The sequence below is a fragment of the Hylobates moloch genome, unplaced genomic scaffold (genome assembly GCF_009828535.3).
Source record: "Hylobates moloch isolate HMO894 unplaced genomic scaffold, HMol_V3 SCAFFOLD_16, whole genome shotgun sequence".
In the NCBI taxonomy this organism is placed as follows: domain Eukaryota; kingdom Metazoa; phylum Chordata; class Mammalia; order Primates; family Hylobatidae; genus Hylobates; species Hylobates moloch.
Genome location: NW_026652291.1, coordinates 1,048,464 through 1,066,136, shown reverse-complemented (window position 1 = coordinate 1,066,136; position 17,673 = coordinate 1,048,464). Strand labels below are relative to the sequence as shown.

General features: G+C 62.7%; 1 protein-coding gene across 3 annotated transcripts; it reads left to right on the top strand.

Annotated features, from left to right (window-relative positions):
- Positions 1–5,218: 5,218 nt before the first annotated feature.
- On the top strand, positions 5,219–16,539 carry CUNH14orf180 (chromosome unknown C14orf180 homolog). Of its 3 annotated transcripts, none has more exons than XM_032179873.2 (5): positions 5,219–5,458; positions 11,670–11,796; positions 13,003–13,132; positions 13,830–13,865; positions 14,134–16,539. In XM_032179873.2, the coding sequence occupies exons 2-5, from the start codon at positions 11,686–11,688 to the stop codon at positions 14,337–14,339; spliced, it is 483 nt and encodes a 160-aa protein (XP_032035764.1). In that variant the 5' UTR covers positions 5,219–5,458; positions 11,670–11,685; the 3' UTR covers positions 14,340–16,539. The 3 variants fall into 3 exon arrangements, with proteins under 3 accessions (XP_032035764.1, XP_032035761.1, XP_032035765.1); XM_032179870.1 differs by having other exon boundaries at positions 14,178–15,367; XM_032179874.2 differs by lacking the exon at positions 5,219–5,458 and adding an exon at positions 6,709–7,076.
- Positions 16,540–17,673: the final 1,134 nt, after the last annotated feature.

Genomic DNA, 17,673 nt, shown 5'->3' with positions numbered 1-17,673 from the left:
ACAGAGCCCCTGTCCTTATCTGCCAATGAGGCCAGGCCAGGGGCTCAGGGGGCGGTGGGGAGGGAAGAGGAGCTAAGCCCTGTGAGGAGCTAAGCCGTTGCACACAGCATGCGTTCTGCCCATCTAGCACTTGGAGGGCACGGTTAACGGAAAGACCCAACTCCGTAGAATATGGAGCTTTATTCTGAGCCAATATGAGTGACCGCGGCCCAGGAAAAAGTGCACACACCCAGGGAGCCCTGAGTGGGGGGTCCTGAGGCAGCCAGACCCCAGCTCTGCTTCCTACCAACTTTAGCGTGACAGAATTGCAGGCAATCATAATTCAAGGAGCTTCTACATTGGTTTAGCCCAGAAAGGCAGGGTCTCTTGAAGCAGGGGGCTGACAGGTCATCAGTGGGGCCAGAGAGCCTTTCATTTGCAATTAGTTAAAGAAGTAAAGCTTTGTCTATGAATGTGGAGTCATCAGAAAGGAATGTTTTAAGTTAAGATTAAGAAGTCTTTTAACCGATACACTGGGTCACGGTGGCTTGTGGGGTGCGTGACTTGACCCTGGGCTGGCGGCCTTCGGTCCTGTTTATAATTCGTGTCTTAGGGTCACAGTCTTCTGATCACTAGGTTAACGTCACTACTGGTCAGCCCTGCCTGAACTCCCGCAGGGAAGGGGAAGAGCGAGGCGCGTCTGCCTTCCCGTCCCATCAGGACCGGGAACTCAGTTGTTCCGGTTTCTCTGGAGTCCCTTTGGCCAAGAAGGGCCTGTTCAGTCGGTTGGGGTCTTAGGGTTTTACTTTTATTTTACAGCGCACAGCACTTTTGCACACGGACAGTGTGGCCCACACCGTTCTGCGCACATGTCCACAGATGTGTGGCATGCCTGCGCCACAGAGAATGCACGCTTCTGGTGTGAGAATGAGGCTGTGTGTGATGCGTGTGAATGCTCGGCCCCGGGCCGGCCACAGCCAGGTCCCTGCGGTGGGTCCTCAGGCCCGGAGACCAGGGATGGCACCCACAGTGGGAACCTGGCCTGACCGGCTGTCCCCAGGGCCCACGCCTGCAATCGGCCCACTGAAGCCCAGACAGACCCCCACACGGCCTCCCTTCGGAGCCCAGAACCTTCAGCAGGTCAGGCGGGGTGGTGGAAGGATCTCCCGGCCCCTCCAGCCAGCCCCTAAGATGCTGCTGGAAAAACAGCTGTGGCAGGCAGCTCCGGGAGCCCCGGCTCGGTTATGGCTTATGTACGGCCCCCCAGCCAACTGGCTTTCAGGGAGGGACCAACTTCATAGACAAAATGTATCATCGTAATGATGGCTCCTGTAGAGAGAAGAGGACTTTTACAGCCTCTTGGAGGTCATGAATAATGGAGGAGAAGGAAAGGGGCCGCTTTGGTTAGTGTTCCGCGGGGCCCAGAGGCCCCCCATTATCTCAGCTGATGGGAGCGGTGGGGGCCCCAGCAGCCTGTGGCTCTCACTCCTGGAGACCAGCGTGGTCATCAGCCAGGGCCCCCGCCATACTCGGGGCTAGGGGCAGTGCCCATGCGTCCTGTATTCTCAATAAGGGCTCTCACTTGGCGACGGGGTGACCATACACGGCCCTGTCAAAGGGCCCTGCCTCAGTCTGAGAATGACAAGCTGCCGGCTCCATGGTAGGGGCCTGGGCCTCCCACTCCCGGCTGTGACCTGGGGCGGGACTCTAGCTGCATCCGCAAGCCGGAAGAGCAGCAGCTCTCCAGGCAGCCATATGGCAGGGGCCAGTGAGCAGACATGGGGGCCAGAGCGTCACAGGTCACCCCCACATGCCTAGAGTCTGCTCCCCCGTCCTCCCACCTCCCTCCCCACCTGCGGTCTGTGGGGCCCTGAAGAGTCCCCAAAGGCAAAAATCCTCCCTTGCTTGCCTCCAGTGACGGGGAACTCACTACCTTACTGTCGGCTGTTCCCCCCATGGACAGCTCTGCCTGGTGGGAGTTCTCCCTACCAGCCCCTGCGCAGAGCAGCCTATGCCTGTGGAGCCCCAGCCCAGGTTCCCGCTCTCACCCAGAGTGTGCATCAGCCCCTCTAACCCCAAACCCACACTCCTCCCTCATTTCCCCCATTTCCTCTCCCCTTCTCCCGGACCCCACCCTCAGGCTTCACCCCCACCAACCCCCAGGGTGCCTGGGCCGAGCCCACCTGTGACCACCACGTGGCAAGTCCTGTGGGGACTTCACTCCTTGTCCCTCCTGACTTAGCACTGGCTCTGAGTGTGCCAGCGGCAAAGACCTGCTCATGCGGCCTCCACCGGCCCTGGACTCAGCCACCACCGCCACCCCTGCCTGCCCTCTTCCGTAGTCCTCTCCAAGGCCTTCTCACCGTGGTCATGGTTTATGGGGCCTCTCATGACCCCATCAGCCACCGTCCCCACCTGGCTGGAGACCCTCGACCAAGCCCTCTCAGGGGGTTTCCAGTGGTCATGAAGCAGCTGACTACCCACTGCACAGACGAGCGCTACAAAGACGCGTCCCCACTGCCGCAGAGGGGGCTGGGCTCAGGAAGGCCTCAGCTGACAGGGGTGCAGCCCTGAGCCCCGGAGACGCCTGGAGAACCTCTGGACCCATTTCCACCACAAGCCCCGGTGCTGCAGTCGGCACAGCCTGCACGAATTTCCCCCGGGCTGTATGCCAGACAGGGGAAGGGCCAGCCTCCAGGCCTCTGTGCAAGAGGGCCGTGGCCAACTCCCACCCCCTGGGCCAACGGTGGCTTCTCCTGCGCCTGGGGTTCTTCTGCTTCAACCAGCTGTGGACCCCACCCCCATCTCCCCGACCCACCGGCCCTTTCTTCTCTGGCCCAGGTCAGCCTAGGGCCTCCACACCCTCCAGCCTCACCCCCGACCCTGCCTGGAGCCATGTATGAGGCCATGCTGAGGCCCAGGGCTCTCCACACTCCAGCCAGACCGTGGTCCAGGGAGGGCTGGGAGTCTAGGCCAGCACCATGCGGCCATGACCAGAGTAGCCCCAATCTCCAGCCCCTGCAGCCTCCGCTCCCACATGCTGCCCTACCCAACCCCGGCCACCTTCCAGGACCACCCCAAGGAAAACAGCCCAGCCCAGCCAGCTCGCTGGACTTTCCCAGCACTCAGGAGCACCCAGCCACTGGACGTGCTCCGCCCTCCCACTGAATGACAGCTGACCTCAGTCGCTGTGTCCCCGGGGCACTGCTCAGGGTGGGTGCACCACAAAGATCTGGGGAGGGTGGGACATCCGATCATTCCCAGCTCACGGGGAGAGATGAGGGTGTGGCGGAGGTCACCTGGCTGAACAGTGACAGAGCCGGGCCCAAACCTGGGCACCACGTCATTGGCGCCACTGCCCGTGGGCACATGGGCCCACCTGCCGGCTGCAGGCAGGCCTGACACAACCAGGCTCCTCCCTGGCACTGCCTGGCACAGGCACCGGGGACCCTCTGCGGACCTGGCAGCCCAGCACTCCCCTGGGCTGGTCTTATCTCGCCCTGCAGAGCCCAGGCTGGAGTGAGGCGCAATGGACGGAGGCGAGGAGGGTGCAGCCGAGCCCTATCAGATAAGGCCAGAAATAGGACCCTGCTGGGATCTGAGCCCTAAGCCGAGCCGTCAGCTCACTAATAAATTACCCGGAGCGAGTGTCCACAGGGTCACCCGCATCGCCTTTCCAGGGAGCACAGAGAGGGGGCGGCACCCAAGGTCTGTGGGCTGGCAGTTCCCTCCCCTCCGTCAACGAGAAGGGTCAGGAAGGAGTTGTCCTGGAGCCCCCCGACCTCAGGCAGTGCAGCGTGACCTCTTAAATCTGGGAGGAGCAGCTCCAGCACTGGGAAGCCGAGGAGAAGCGCCCAGATCGGGCATAAGCAGGAGAGGGGTCTTATCTGGCTCCAGGACCTCACTCTTCCCAGGAAGCCAGACTGCCAGCAGGGCCACCCAGCCTTCCTCAGTGCTGTCCCTGGAACAAGGGTCAGCAAGCCACGGCCCTCCTGCCAACCTGGCCCACCCCGTTTGTGCAGACACAGAGCACACTGTGTGCCATATGGCCCTCTAAGATAAAAGTTTGCTCCCCCGTGCCCTGTACTGAAGACAGCAGTGAGGGGAGAGCCGGTCCGCTGAACCCCATCCCAGTGGCCGCACTGTGCATGCTCTGACGGTGGGTTCCAGGCCACTGTGTCCAGGCAGCCCCACGGCTGGCCCTGAGCAGTCACCCTCTGTGCACACTGTCCTCCAGCCTGGCACACCCTGGGCTCCTGGGGGTCCTGTAGATTTACCCACGGGAGATGCACCCCCACTCGTAATGGAGAAACACGAGTCTCTCCACACCTCCTCCAGCAGACCCCTCAAATAGGTCAAAGCCCCACAAACCAGGCAGGGGTCTGCCCACATGTGGTGGTGCCCTGCACCGGTGATGCCCTCATCAGCCTCTTTCAGACCTGCCTTTACGTGCACCAGCAGACGGGGGTGCTGGCGAGGACGGGCCGCCAAGCCTGAGCCAGGCTGCCAGCTCCGGGCTGTGTGACTCTGGACAGGGTGCCTCAACTCTCTGAGCTGCACTTTCACCTACAAATGAGGGGCAGACTCAGCAGCTGCCAGGCAGGGCAGTTGGACGCCCACCCAGGACAGACCCTGAGAAAGGCTGATCCCTCGCCCCTGCCATCCCTCACTGACCCACACATCGCCCCTTCCTGCCAGGGCAATACCCAGGCTCGGCCAGCGTGCCCCAAAACAACAGCTTAGGACCCATTCTTTGCCTCTCCCTCTGGCAACCCCAGGTCAGGACTCACAGGGGCACAGGGGCACAAGGGCCTGGGGCAGGGTGGGCACCCTCTCCACCGCGGAGGCCCCATGCTGGGTCAGGGTCTTATTGGAGGCTGGACTCTGGGATCACCTCACCTCCTGCAGCCCCACAGTGCCCTCCCTCTCCCACTCTGTACCGAATTCCGGTCCATAGGTTTTTCCAAGAGCTGCACAGCTCTGGAATTGGCCTGGGAGGGGGCACATTTGGGCCGGGAAGGGTAGGAACAGCAGCAAACCCTGGTCTTATCTGGAATCGTGGTCTGTTGTCCACCGGGGGCCTGGGAACCAGCCACCCCCTTCTGCTCCGGGGCCAGCGGCCTGTCCTCAGGGTCACTCTGCTATTTCTGCCAAAGGGGAGAGGTAATTATAGCCCGGCCGCTGCCAGCTGGCCCAGCTTTGCGATCCAGCAGAGAGGGCTGGAGACGGGACGAAGGCCACAACAGACCCGGCCCTGCCAGCGGGCGGTGGCGCCTCCAGACCAGAGCCCTCGGGAAGGAGGCCTGGGCGGGCCTGGCCCGTTCACCTGTGTGCCCTGCAGTTCTGCCCGAGGCTCATCTCTCAAGGGCCTGGGAGGGGTGCTGCTGGCCAAGAGGGTCCAGGACCTCACTGGACTGTGCCCCACAGGGAGATCCCGAAGAGCCTGTTTCTGTCCCTCAGGGAGCCAGGAGGGAACCAGGTGAGTTCCGGCCCCAGGGAGAGGGGGCTCACTTCCGCCTGTTTCTGTCCCTCGGGGAGCCAGGAGGGAGCCAGGTGAGTTCCGGCCCCAGGGAGAGGGGGCTCACTTCCTGCTTGGGTGTGAAGATGCCAGTGCAGAGAGATCGCCAAAGGCAGGCGCAGGTGGGGAACCTGCTCCAGTTGGGCAGCAGGTGCGGGCAGAGACTGGGCAGAGCACACACTGATGACCCTGAGTGACCTGGACAAGCTCCAGGGTGGCCACCCTTCCCCCTTCTCCTGGGGCTGATGGTTTCCCTAAAACGGAGACAGTCCCAGGCCCCCCCTGTGTCCACACTGAGGCCGGGCCGCCTCTGGGGGAAGCAGGGAACATGGCCACTTCAAACCTAGCAACGGGGGTGCAGGTCTCTGGCCACACAGGAGCCTCCAAAGTGCACCTGATGTTGAGCGAAACAGCCTGGGCAGTGGGAGAAGGGGCTGCATTCTCAGGGGAATGCAGGGAGCCGTGTCAGGCATGAACCCGGCCAGCCTTCCCCGAAGGGCCCTGGTGGGTGCATCCTCCGAGGGCAAGTCTACGCAGGCCCAGCCTAGCAGGAATGGATTCGTTACTCCAGTAACTGGAGCCTAGTTCTCAGCATTTGGGAATCCCTGAGAACTGGCTCTTTTCTGAGCTGAGTCAGTCAGAAGGAATCCCTGTCTTGCCCTGTGTGGCCATGGGACCCCCACCCAGCACTGGACACCATTTCTTGGGCACTACCGAGCTTTGCAGTGCCCTGGACAGTTGGCAAACAAGCCCCATTCCACATATGGGAGGGAGGGCCTGGAGGGTCCCCCGCCCTGTCTGTCTGGAGCTCTCGAGGCCTAGGGTGGCCCCCGTACCCAGCAGATGAGCAGCCATCACCCGGTACTGCTGCGACCCTGAGCCCTAACTGCACCTCGGGATGTGAGGGCCCATCTAGGCATGGAGAGGGGCCTCAGAGGGCCACCAGGCAGCTCCTGCTCCTGTTCCTACCCGGTAGGGCCTGCAGGCACCTGAGCAAGCCCAGCGGGCGGTCAGCCCAGCCAGGGGCCTCCTCACAAATTCTCCCTCTGACTTAAGTCGAGCACGCATGTTGTCTGGGGAGCTGCCAGCGTGGTTCCAGTGGTGAGCGTTGGGCTGGGAGCCGCAGCTTTTCCCAGGAGCGCAGCCACCCCGCCTGGCCGTGCTCTGCCTCCGCCCTGCAGAGGAAAGGCCAGCAAGGCGGTGTCCATGGTCCCGGTCTTCTTCCACGGGAAGAAGGCGCAACCTGCACCTGCAGCCCCAGGGCCATTGGGTTAGGCCTGTGGCCAAACTATCAAGGTGCTGGGAGACTGAGGAGGCCCAGCTCCACCTGGGGCCACCAAGCCCGTGGTTGACAGCCTCCCCATGGACCGGGCTGTCCCGAGAGCACCAAGTCAGCTGGGGCCCTCGGGGCCGCTGAGGCCACCGCTCAGTGTTGCCGTAATGGAAACTTCTCAGCTGGTTGTGAGCCGCAACGGCTCTGGTTCACACCCTGCGACAGCGAGGCTCTGACCGCCAGTGGATCTCGGGGCCGGTCAGGCGGGTGAGCCACCCGCGAGGTACAGCACCAGCAGGAGCCCAGGTGGGCAGAGAGAGAGAGAGAGAGAGAGTGTGTGTGTGTGTGTGTGTGTATGTATGTGTGTGTGTAAGTGGTGGGGGTGGGGGCTGTGAGTCTCCAGTTTCTCCCAGGGAGGTCTCTGGCTTCCCAGGAGCCTGGCCCCGTCTCCAGCCCCCAAGTGAGTTGCCCTTGGGGAGGCTGCACCTGCAACAGGGAAGCAGGGAAGCCCGGCCTAGTCTGCGCTCGCTCAGACCCCGGGGCCCTCTGCCTCTGGAAGGCTGTAAGGCTGCCGTGTGAATGGGCGCAGGTGAGGGGTGAGCCAGGAGTGTGGGGCCGCACGCTCAGAGCCGAGGAAGGGCTCTCCCATGTGGGGTGGGTGGGGTGTCGGGATTTCTCACTAGCCAGCTGCTGCATGGGGGACCGTGCCCGCCTCGAGGAACCCTCAGGGAGGACAGAGAAACATCAGGAGGTGGGCTGTGGGTGAAGGGCGGGTGGCGCGGGCAGGCAGAAGCAGCGGCCTGGGAGGAGGCGGGAAGCCAGTGGGCGGTGTCCTGGAGGACGGGGCAGGAGTGGGAGGGAGCAGCAGTGGGTGGGCCCCAGAGCTTGGCGTTATCCGAGCCACTGAACCAGGCGAGAACCACTGGCCCCCCTGCGCCCCACTGCAGGCTGGTCTCGATGAGGAAGGACTCAGCACTACCAGGGTCGCTGGGCTCCATCAGTGCCCTCACGTCCTCAACAGCTTCAAGATGAGGTGGGGTCTCTGGGGTACTGGGCTAGACCCCCGAAGACTGTTGGAGGGTCACACCCCAGACCAAGGTCCTGGGCCTCGGTCCTCGTGGCCCCACCTCCCACCAGCAGTACGGGCCGGTCATGCCCACAACTGGCAGCTCTGGGTCCTGACTCCAGCCTCTGTCCTAACCCAGGCTCTGAAACCTGGCAGGCCGTTCTCCCTCTCTGGGCCTCAGTTTCCCCTCCGCCAGGGGGCTTGGTGCCCCCTCTCAGTAGAGGAGCTGGTAAGAACCCCCCAGCCCCCCAGCACCAAGGGAGGCACCGTGGGGTTCCTGTTCCCAGAGCGGGGGTAGAGTCCCCTCGGGTGGACGCGCCCTCCCCAGCAGCGGGCCTAGCGGGACACTTATAGGTCCAGGCTCCGAAGCTATTTTCCGCCCTTTATCTCCCATCTGTCACGAGGCCTCCAGTTACACACTGTCCCTGCCAGAGGCCCCAGGCGTCCCCGCCCCCACTTGCCGAGAGTGCCAGAGCCACTCCTTCCCTGCCTCCAGTGGGGAAAATGAGGCCCAGGGAGGTCACGCCACTTACCCGAGGTCACAGAGCCAAAGAAGGACAGAGCCCAGGACTTGAGCCAGGCCTCCCTTCCAGAAGGGGAAGCGTGAAGCCCAGTTAGGGAGGCGATGGCAGGGCTCAGGGAGGCTGCCTGGGAGCAGAGCGTGGCCCAGGGGAAGCCTGGGAGCAGAGCGTGGCCCAGGGGAAGGTGCGTCTCTGGAGAGGGCCCCAGGGCTCCCGGAGGGGAGGTGTCACCCCACAGGAAGTTGTGACTGTCCAGACACAGCCAGAGCCACCTGAGCTCTGTTCCTGGGCACATTCCCTCCCCAAGTGATGCCAACAGTGGCTGATGGCACAGAGCACAGGAACGGCGTGGACTCGGGGCTGCGCACTGACTCCCACCCTCACGCGAGCCTGCAGAGGCTGCTGCTCTCCTCACCCCCGTTTCACAGCTGAGCACACCAAGGCCCAGGCAGACTAGGAGACTCGCCTAAGGTCACACGTGGCCACACAAGGTGCTCTGAAGCCCGCACCCGAAGAGGGGGAGGTGCTGCCCCATAGGAAGTCCTGATTGTCCACACTCCAGCAGAGCTCTGTGCCCCAGAAGGCGAAGTCGTGTCCTCTCCAAGTTGTGCTGCTCAGCAACAGACGGTTAATGCCACAGCGAGGCACCCTCACAAACACACTGCCCACGCATGCACATTCACATACTCACACTCTACACAAACACACACACATTCACCCACACATACGCAGATACACTCACACACACATGCACACAGGCACATGCATGGACACCCACACACACACTCACACACACATGCACATTCACATGCACGCACACAAATGCAAGTACACATATGCACACATAGCCACACCTCCATGCACACATTCGCACACACAGACACCCCACACGTGCACACTCACACCCTCTGACACACGTGCCCACTCTCACACTTGCACACTCACACATGTGCACGGTCATACATGCATGCACACTCCGTTGCACGCAAACACACTTGCACACTCAGGGGCATACTCACACATGTGTGCACTCACTCACACACGTGCACACACACAGTTTTCCCACCATCCCTTGGACAGACCCCAGGCCAGGGAGGGGTGAATAGTGAGAGCTGCTGGCAGGAGCTGGGGGAGACTGCGTCCAGCCCTGCATCCCTGCATGACTCCATTGGCCCAACCTCTCCAGGCCTGTTTCCTCATGAGGAGTGAACCTGGCTGGGCCCCCTGGAATGCTGCTGCAGGGTCACCTGGCAAGGGGCTGTGGCCCCGGGCACACCAGCCAGCCTCAGGCCGTGCAGCCCCAGGAAATGACCCCGAATGCACAAGCCTCCTTCCGCCGGGCAGTGGGAGAGCCCAGGCTCTGGGTCCAAGAGGTCACTGGGGGGCTCTGCTCCACCCCCAACCCCACCCCGAGCTTTAGCAGAGTTTCTGTCCCACCCAGGGTGGAAACTGAGTCCAGGGCATCCAGAGAGCCCTTCCAGCCCCAGCCCTGCTATGCACAGGTGGCCAAGGTTGCCCTGCCAGGAAGCATCCCCAAAACAGCAGGACAGGCCTGGCACTGCGGCTTCCCTAACCCTGGGGATCACGCAGAGCCCACATTCCAGGTGACCTGGCCCCAGGAGTCGGGGCCCCAGCTCGGCTGGGCCTGCAAGCACAACCTCTCCCGCAGCCACTCTCTGAGAGCAGGTCCCGAAGATAAGCCGCCCCTCCCCGCCACCCCCCTGGATGGCAGCTCCTGCCACAACCCTATTTGCAATAAAAACCTGATCCTGCGATAGTAGAAAATTACCCTTTTTTGAAATAATTGAACCCGTCCAGACAGTGTCCTCCCAGCCATCATTCACAGGGCGCTCTGCTTGTCTGCAGTATTCATGCCTGCTTGGGGATGCAGTCACCGCCACTGTGTTATCTCCTGTAGAGGACGGCACACGGCTGCTGGAGTCACTGCAGTATCCACCCAAACCAGCTGCCCCCCACAGGCCTGCCCTGCACCTCTGAGGCACCCATCCCTTTGGGGGACCCTGGAGGAGTTGTCCTTGAGGACCATGTAGGCCCCTCACTCTCACCCTCCCCATTCTCAGCCCTTGGGGGCAGGCTCCTTGGAGGACCACCGGGAGCCAGGGAAGCACCTCAGGAAATGCGAACACCTGCCCTGTGAGGGGCAGGGGTGGCGGGACCCTCCAAGGACCTCAGAGCAGGGGAGAACCTGAGGGGCAGCAGGAGGCCCCCACACTGCCTCCTATCCAGCTGGGAGCAGGGCAGGGAGGATCTGGCCTAGCATCAGCTCCCAGGAAAGCCCCAGCCCCCTCTGGCCTCAGTTTCCCAACCTGCAGCAAGAGAGGCAGGCTCATCACCCCCAGAGCCCTTGAAAGACAGACACCTGCACCTGCACAGATGCCCGGTAGGCACTGCACCCCTCTGTAGGGAGGAGTGCCCAAAAGTCAAGAACCCTGCCAAGGCTGTGAGAGAAAATTCACATTTGGAGGGCTCCACCAGTGAGCAAGAATGAGGAGAGCACAGCCTCTGCCGCCAAAGACACGGGGGTGGAGGCGAGGAGGCGCCATTCACAGCCAGGAAGCAACCAGCGCAACAGTGGAGGGGACAGAGAGACAGAGATAGAGGTAGAGAGATAGAGAGAGAATCAGAGAGAGGCAGGGGAACAGAGAGATGGAGACAGAGAGATAGAGACACAGAATCGGGGGGGCGGGGTGCAGGGAGAGACACACAGAGTGTGAGCCGTGCTGAGGGGTGGGCCCCCAGGAGCCCAGGGGCGCCCCACCAGCACCAGCCCAAAAAGGTGGGCATGACCCTCTGGGAAGCCTTTCTGTGGGCCCAGCCTCAGAGCCCTGGCAATTCCCAGTCGCCAGCCCCAGGGCTTCCCGCTACGGAAACGAGACAAAGCGAAGATGTTTCTTGCAGCCCTATCCATGACCTCCAAACATGCCTATCCATGACCTCCAAAATGACAATACTAAAATGCAACCCTCATGAATACCCAGTCATCGAGGGTGACTTTCAGTGACGGGACCTTGGCCCAGTGGAATATTATGCAGCCATTAAAGATGATAATTATGAAGACTGTGGCAGCAAAGGAAATTGCTTGCGATGGCATGTCTGAACGAGCAGGGAACAGGATTTATCTGCGCTGGGGACACCACAGAGGAAAAGTGGTGTCTGCTCAACAGCGTGGCCGGTCACAGGCCCCGGGAAGCCAGCCTGGCTTCCGCGGAAGAATTTTCTCCTCCTCTTATTTTCATTCCTCTGAGTGCCACTTGTGCAGTAAATAAGAAATAACGTCTTTGCTTATGTTAGGAACATGTTCCAGTAAATGAGGACTGCAGCAGGAGCCTTGAGCCCTGACTCCCGGCCAGAGACACGACGTCAGACCAGAAAGAATGAGGAGGCCACGTGGGGCCCGTGGGTGTGCAGGGCAGAGAGGGTAAGGCAGGCCGCCGGGACGCAGGTTCTGCAAGCTGGCCTTCCACTGGGGGCTGGAGGGGGCAGGGAGCAACAGAGGTGGAAAGGCCGTCCTCCACCCCAGGAATCAAGGGGTGATAGGAGGAGGGCAGGGGGATCACTGAGCACTGGGGGGGAGCCGTGGGGGGGCAATGCGTGCCTTGAAGGATTTGGTCTGGCAGAGGGGGTTGGAGGCCCCCAGGTGGGGCACAGCTTGGCAGAGGAAGTGGGAGCCATGGAGGGCTGTGGAAGAGGCAGCCCAGGGAGGAGGGTGTTGGAGGAGGGAAGAGGGTGGAGAGAGGACAGGTCAAGACTGTCACCAAGGGTCAGTGTTAGGGTTAGGGGCCCAGACCTCAGACCCTGAGGCTCCATCCAGCCTCTGAGGCACTGCCAGGCTAGGGCCACAGGCACAGCAGGGGCTGGGCCGGACTCAGCACGGGCAGGCCTCACACCCTCACGGGGCAGCCTCGCCAGACGCCGAGCAGCAGGCTGTGTGCAGCGAGCAATGCCCCAGCCAGGAACAACCTCAGAGCTGGCCCAGCTCCCAGGGTACCTCAGCCCCAGTTGTCACCATGTCACAGACAAGGATGCTGAGGTTCACAGCAGCCTGAAACTCCCGCTCCATCTTCCAGACTCAGGCTGGGCCCATACACGTGAGCAGACCAGCACGGAAAGGGCCCAGGTAGGCGAATGTGCAGGAGCTGCCCCCGCCTGCAGCCTGGGAGGCTCGGCCCCAGGGAAGAGGAGAACCAGGCCACCAACCAGCCCTCCTCACCGCCCTGGCCCGGCCCCTGCCCCATGGAGCTTCCAAACTTTGGCCCCTTAGCCAGAGCCCCTCTGCCATTGCAGCCCCCTCTCCCTGTCCACAGGTCCTGGGGACCCTGTCCAGCAGCCTGAATCCGAGACAGCGGGCAGAGGAAGAGAGGCTCAGCGGGGCCTTGCATGAAGAGACGGGGGCAGGAGGGGCTCCTGTCTTGCCTGGGCCCCTGAGGCTGAGTCTGGCTGCCCGGCAGTCCCTGTCCAGGAGCTGCCCCTCACCCTACAGGAAGTGACAGGCCCAGCATAGCGCACCAGCCAGGACAGGGTACAGGTTCCAGGACGGTGCTGCTGGGCCCCACACGGCTCAGACCTGGGTCCCGGCCGGCCTCCTGCCGGGGACTCACCAGTCTGCTTCCCACCCCCACCCCAGGAGGACAACAGGCAGTGCCCCCCCTCCATCCTGAAACGGGGCGGGCCAGAGCACCACCGCCCGGAGGCCAAGCCGCAGAGGACCTCGAGGCGCGTGCGGTTCCGAGAACCCCCAGCGGTGACTGTCCACTGTAAGAGGGCACCCGCAGCAAGCAGCTGGGAGAGGGTGGGGTCAGGCAGAGGGGGGCGGGGGCTCCAGCCACACCCACACAGCTCTGGCAGGGCCCAGGACATGGGGGGGCCGTGGCCACCTGTCTTAAGGGGCAGAACCCCAGTAAGACCTGGGCCCGGGCCGGGCGCGGTGGCTCACGCTTGTAATCCCAGCACTTTGGGAGGCCGAGGCGGGCGGATCACGAGGTCAGGAGATCGAGACCATGGTGAAACCCCGTCTCTACCAAAAATACAAAAAATTAGCCGGGCGTGGTGGCAGGCGCCTGTAGTCCCAGCTACTCGGAGAGGCTGAGGCAGGAGAATGGCGTGAACCCGGGAGGCGGAGGTTGCAGTGAGCCGAGATCGCGCCACTGCACTCCAGCCTGGGCGACAGAGCGAGACTCCGTCTCAAAAAAAAAAAAAAAAAAAGACCTGGGCCCCTGGGGTCTTCTGGACACACAGTCCCGGTCCGTGAAACAGCAACTGGAGGAAAACATGAGGGCGGATTCTCAAATCCTGACTGTCCTCTTGAGGAAGTGTCAGGACCCGGCTGGGCCTGGGTCTCTCACTGATGAATAGTCTCAGGGTCCTTCGGGGGTGCAGGGTGAGACAAGAGGGCGGGGGCACCCGACGGACTGAGGCAGGTGCCCCCAGCCGACTCTCCGTTCTCTTTCCCAGACATTGCTGACAGGAACGCCACAGCCACTGTCAGGGGTGAGTTCTGAGCCCACATCCCTGTGCCCCAATGCCCGCTCCGTGGGTGCACCCACCCTCACTCCCTCCCCGAGGGAGGTGTCACAGGGCCAGGGCCTCTAAGGAGTCCCCAGTTGGGGGGGCTCTTGTTGCAAGAAGACCCCAAGAGGCTAGGGAGGGGCCATGGGCAGGGACAGGGTGGAATCTCCCCATCCCTTCCCCACCAGCCCCAGTCCTCCAGGGAAGGGTCAGCTGGCTGGCGCTGACCCTGCCTGCCCTCTGGCCACAGTGCCCGGCCGGCCCAGGCCACACGGCGGCTCCCTGCTCCTGCAGCTGTGTGTGTGCGTCCTGCTCGTGCTGGCCCTGGGCCTATGCTGCGGCCGGGCCAAGCCCGTGGCAACGGCACTGGAGGACCTGCGGGCCCGGCTCCTCGGCCTTGTCCTGCACCTGCGGCACGTGGCCCTCACCTGCTGGCGCGGCCTCCTGCGGCTCTGACAGGCAGGACGGGCAGGGCTTCCAGGAGAGCTCGAGCACTCCGGGGGCTCGGAGACAGCCTGAGCCTTGGCCCTGCTGCTTGGTGAATCATGGGGGCCAAGACGGGCTGCTGCCTGAGGGCTGACTAGCAAAAGGGGGACCCCGTGGCGTGAGATCGGACATGGGGGGCACAGCGGGCGGCCCTACCACACTAGTCAGCACAGCCCTCCTGTCTCCTGTGTTGGGTCCATGTGAGATTGTATCAGAGGATTCGACTGCTAACAGTTGGGGCTCCCGAGGCTCACCCAAAGACCCCTCCCTCGTCCCAGCAGGAACTCCTGCTGCTAGGGCCTGGCCCGGCCATCGCCGTGTGCACCCTCTTGAGGAGGGGGACACACTGCCTGTGTTTGAGCGGCTGCTTGGAGGAGGCAAACCCAGCCTTTTGCGATTATGGCCTGTGGGGAACCCAGACCTCGAAACCCCGTGGGGAGGGAAGGGTCTGGTTGTCAAGGTGGGTCCCTTTGATGTGAGGTGCCATCCTCTGAGCCCAGGTCTGACCCCCTACCCAGCCCCGTGAGTCTGGAGAGGCCCCAGGGGAGGACCCCTCATTGGGGGCGGCTTCAGGTGTAGAAGCTGAGGGGACAGCAAGGGGCCCAGACACCCCTGGCCTTCAGAACAGCCATCTGTGCCCAGCTCTGCAGGCCAGGTGCACCCAGCCGAGCCTGGGGCCAGCCAGCGCCACCCACCAGCTGGGGCCTGTGGGTCCCGGAGACTGTAGCCAGATTGCAGAGCTGAAAGGAGCCCTGTGGGTGACAAACACCAGGGGCCTCTCCAGACCCTATGCAGGGGGAGGGCTGAACAAAGCAGGGAGGCCCACGGTTAGACACCAGGCAGAACTGCCCAGGAGAGACACAGGGACAATCAGACCAGTGTCCTCGAGGCTAGCCTGAGGCGCAGGGCACGGCCGACGATCCATCCGGTGGTTCCTCTCTGTCCCACCACTTAACTGGGAGACACCGTTCTATTAAAACACACCATGGCTTCCTTCAGTCTTGGTGTTTTTATAGAAACGAGAAAAGCCAGAACCGATTTGCTACGGAATCGGCCTCAGTGGCCAGAGTGGAAGCCCTGGGCGCCTGGAACCTCCTGGTCTCCTGCAGGCCTGGGAGTGGATGTGTCCGCTCAGGCAGGGGGCTGAGCAAGCCCCTGGGTCTTGAGGGATGCCTGCTGGCTCCCTTCGCCCTGCAGTCAGGGTGTGTCCCCACAACTCCCGGTGCCAGGGAACAGAGGAAGTGGTCTCCAGGGTCGCTTCCAGCTTTGGAATCCAGGAAGCCCAGAGTTGCGGGTGGAGGTAACCAAAGGGGCTTTTTCCAGAAGTGGCCCAGAAGGGACCACGGTGGGGGCTCCCCCGGGGACCCTCCAGTATCATGCTCTCCCCACGGTCACCAAGCCCCACTCACCCAGACCCAGCCCATCCCACCCCACCCCAGGAAGGAGGATGGGCAGGTTCCTGCCCCATATTCTGGATGTGGAAGCAGCTCCTCCCAGAGGCTGGGTCTCTCAGGGCAGTCTCGGGCCCAGGCTCAGCCCTGTGTGCTTGGGCCACCCCTCCAGCCCTGGTTCTGACGGGGGACGCCGCCCAGGCCGATCTCCCCCAGCCGCTGCTGCCTGTCCACTGCAAAGGCAACGCAAGGACGTGCCTGGCTTTGCGGGGTCCCACGCTACGACCTCAGGTGTTTTTGAATAATCATTGCTCAAAGATGGGCACCACACCCCCAAGAAATCCTTCGAAATGGATCCTCCCACCTGGGGAAGCTGCACGGGAAGCAGTGAGACTCAAAGCCACTAGAAAATGTACAGAGAGGAAGGCAGAACCTTGGGAAGGCCAACTTCTAATTCCTAAAAGCCTCGGACACGAAAGGCTCACAGCCTGAGCACACTGTGTGTGACCCACAAATTACAGAGTTAGAACCACGAGCCAGGCCAGCCGACGGCGGAGAGGGCAGACAGAAGCCCCACACGCTCCCCCTCATCCCTGTTGGAGACTCGGGTGCTTTTGTTTTTATTTTGATTTTCAGGAATAGACACATGTAAGCTTAAGGATCTTTACTTTCAGTTTAGCCAGAGTGGAATTAGAACAGGGATATCATTAACAGACAGCCAGGAGAGAAGCAAAGGCGTCTCAGAAGCAACTTGGTGGACCCGCCTCAGAAACCCCGGGTCACGCCTGCCCTTCCCACCTTCCTGTCTGAGGAGAGGCCCAACCCCCTGAGGGACTGTGGAGAGCCCACAACCAGGGCCCCCAGCCCCTGCCCAGCACACTCCAGGCCCAGCTGCCCCTTCGCAGGGCGATGTGTCTGGGCTCCCGGGACAGCCCAGGCCGGGGTGGGTCTGTGTCTGCATGCAGCCGAGGATTTCCGTCACCCTGGCCACGGGGCTGTTCCAGACCAGCTCCTGGGATCCAGCAGTGCAGCCCCCAAGGACAGACCCAACCGGAGCCAACCCTCAGGTTCCAGAAGCCACCCCTGCCTCCTGCCCCTCCTCCCAGGGCCCTAGATGGCTGTGGCCTGGATCAGGGCTGGGCAGAGGGTGAGGCAAGAGCCACCCACCTTCTGCTGGGGACGCAGACAAGGAGCTCTGTGGACTGGAAAGTGGGTCAGGGCTGTCCAGTGGGTCAGGGCTGGCAGGGGAGACAGGGGACCCATCAGCTCAGGGGGCCTCGGATTCTGTCCCAACCCCTTCCCTCGAGGACCTGGCTGCCAGCTGGAAACTCAACTCGTCCCCAAGGCCAGAGCCCCCTTGAGCTTCCGGAGCCTTGATCCCCCCGGCCTTGACACCCCCGATGGGCACCTGCCCTCGCCACAGCCTGACTGCTCACCTGCCAGCCTCACTCCCGGGACCCAGGATGATGCCCCCACCAGGACCCTCCATGTGGACCCAGGCACGTGGCCTCCAGGAGGCTGGTGTCCGGCCACCCAGAGACACAAGCCAGCTGCTGATGGTGGACAGGGTGGGTCACAAACACAGGGAGCCAGGGGCTCGCCTCTCCCCGGGAAGGTGGGCGCAGCAGCAGGGAGCACTTGGCAGCACTCCAGCCAAGAAACGGACAGCCCCTCATCAAGCCCCGGGTGGGGAGGCCCCCGCCCCTGCCCCCGCCCCTGCCCCCGCCCCAGAACGAGTACTCTGGAGGTGGACCCTGGGCTTTCCTGAGGGGCAGGGTCCACAGCCAAGCAGCCCCCTACCCTGGGGTCCCAGGTTCACATCCCAGCTCCTCCACTTGCCTCTGTGGGGCCTCAGCACACAGACTCTGCAGAATTCGAAGGTAGCTCCCTCCTCTCTCAAGTGGATGCTAGGT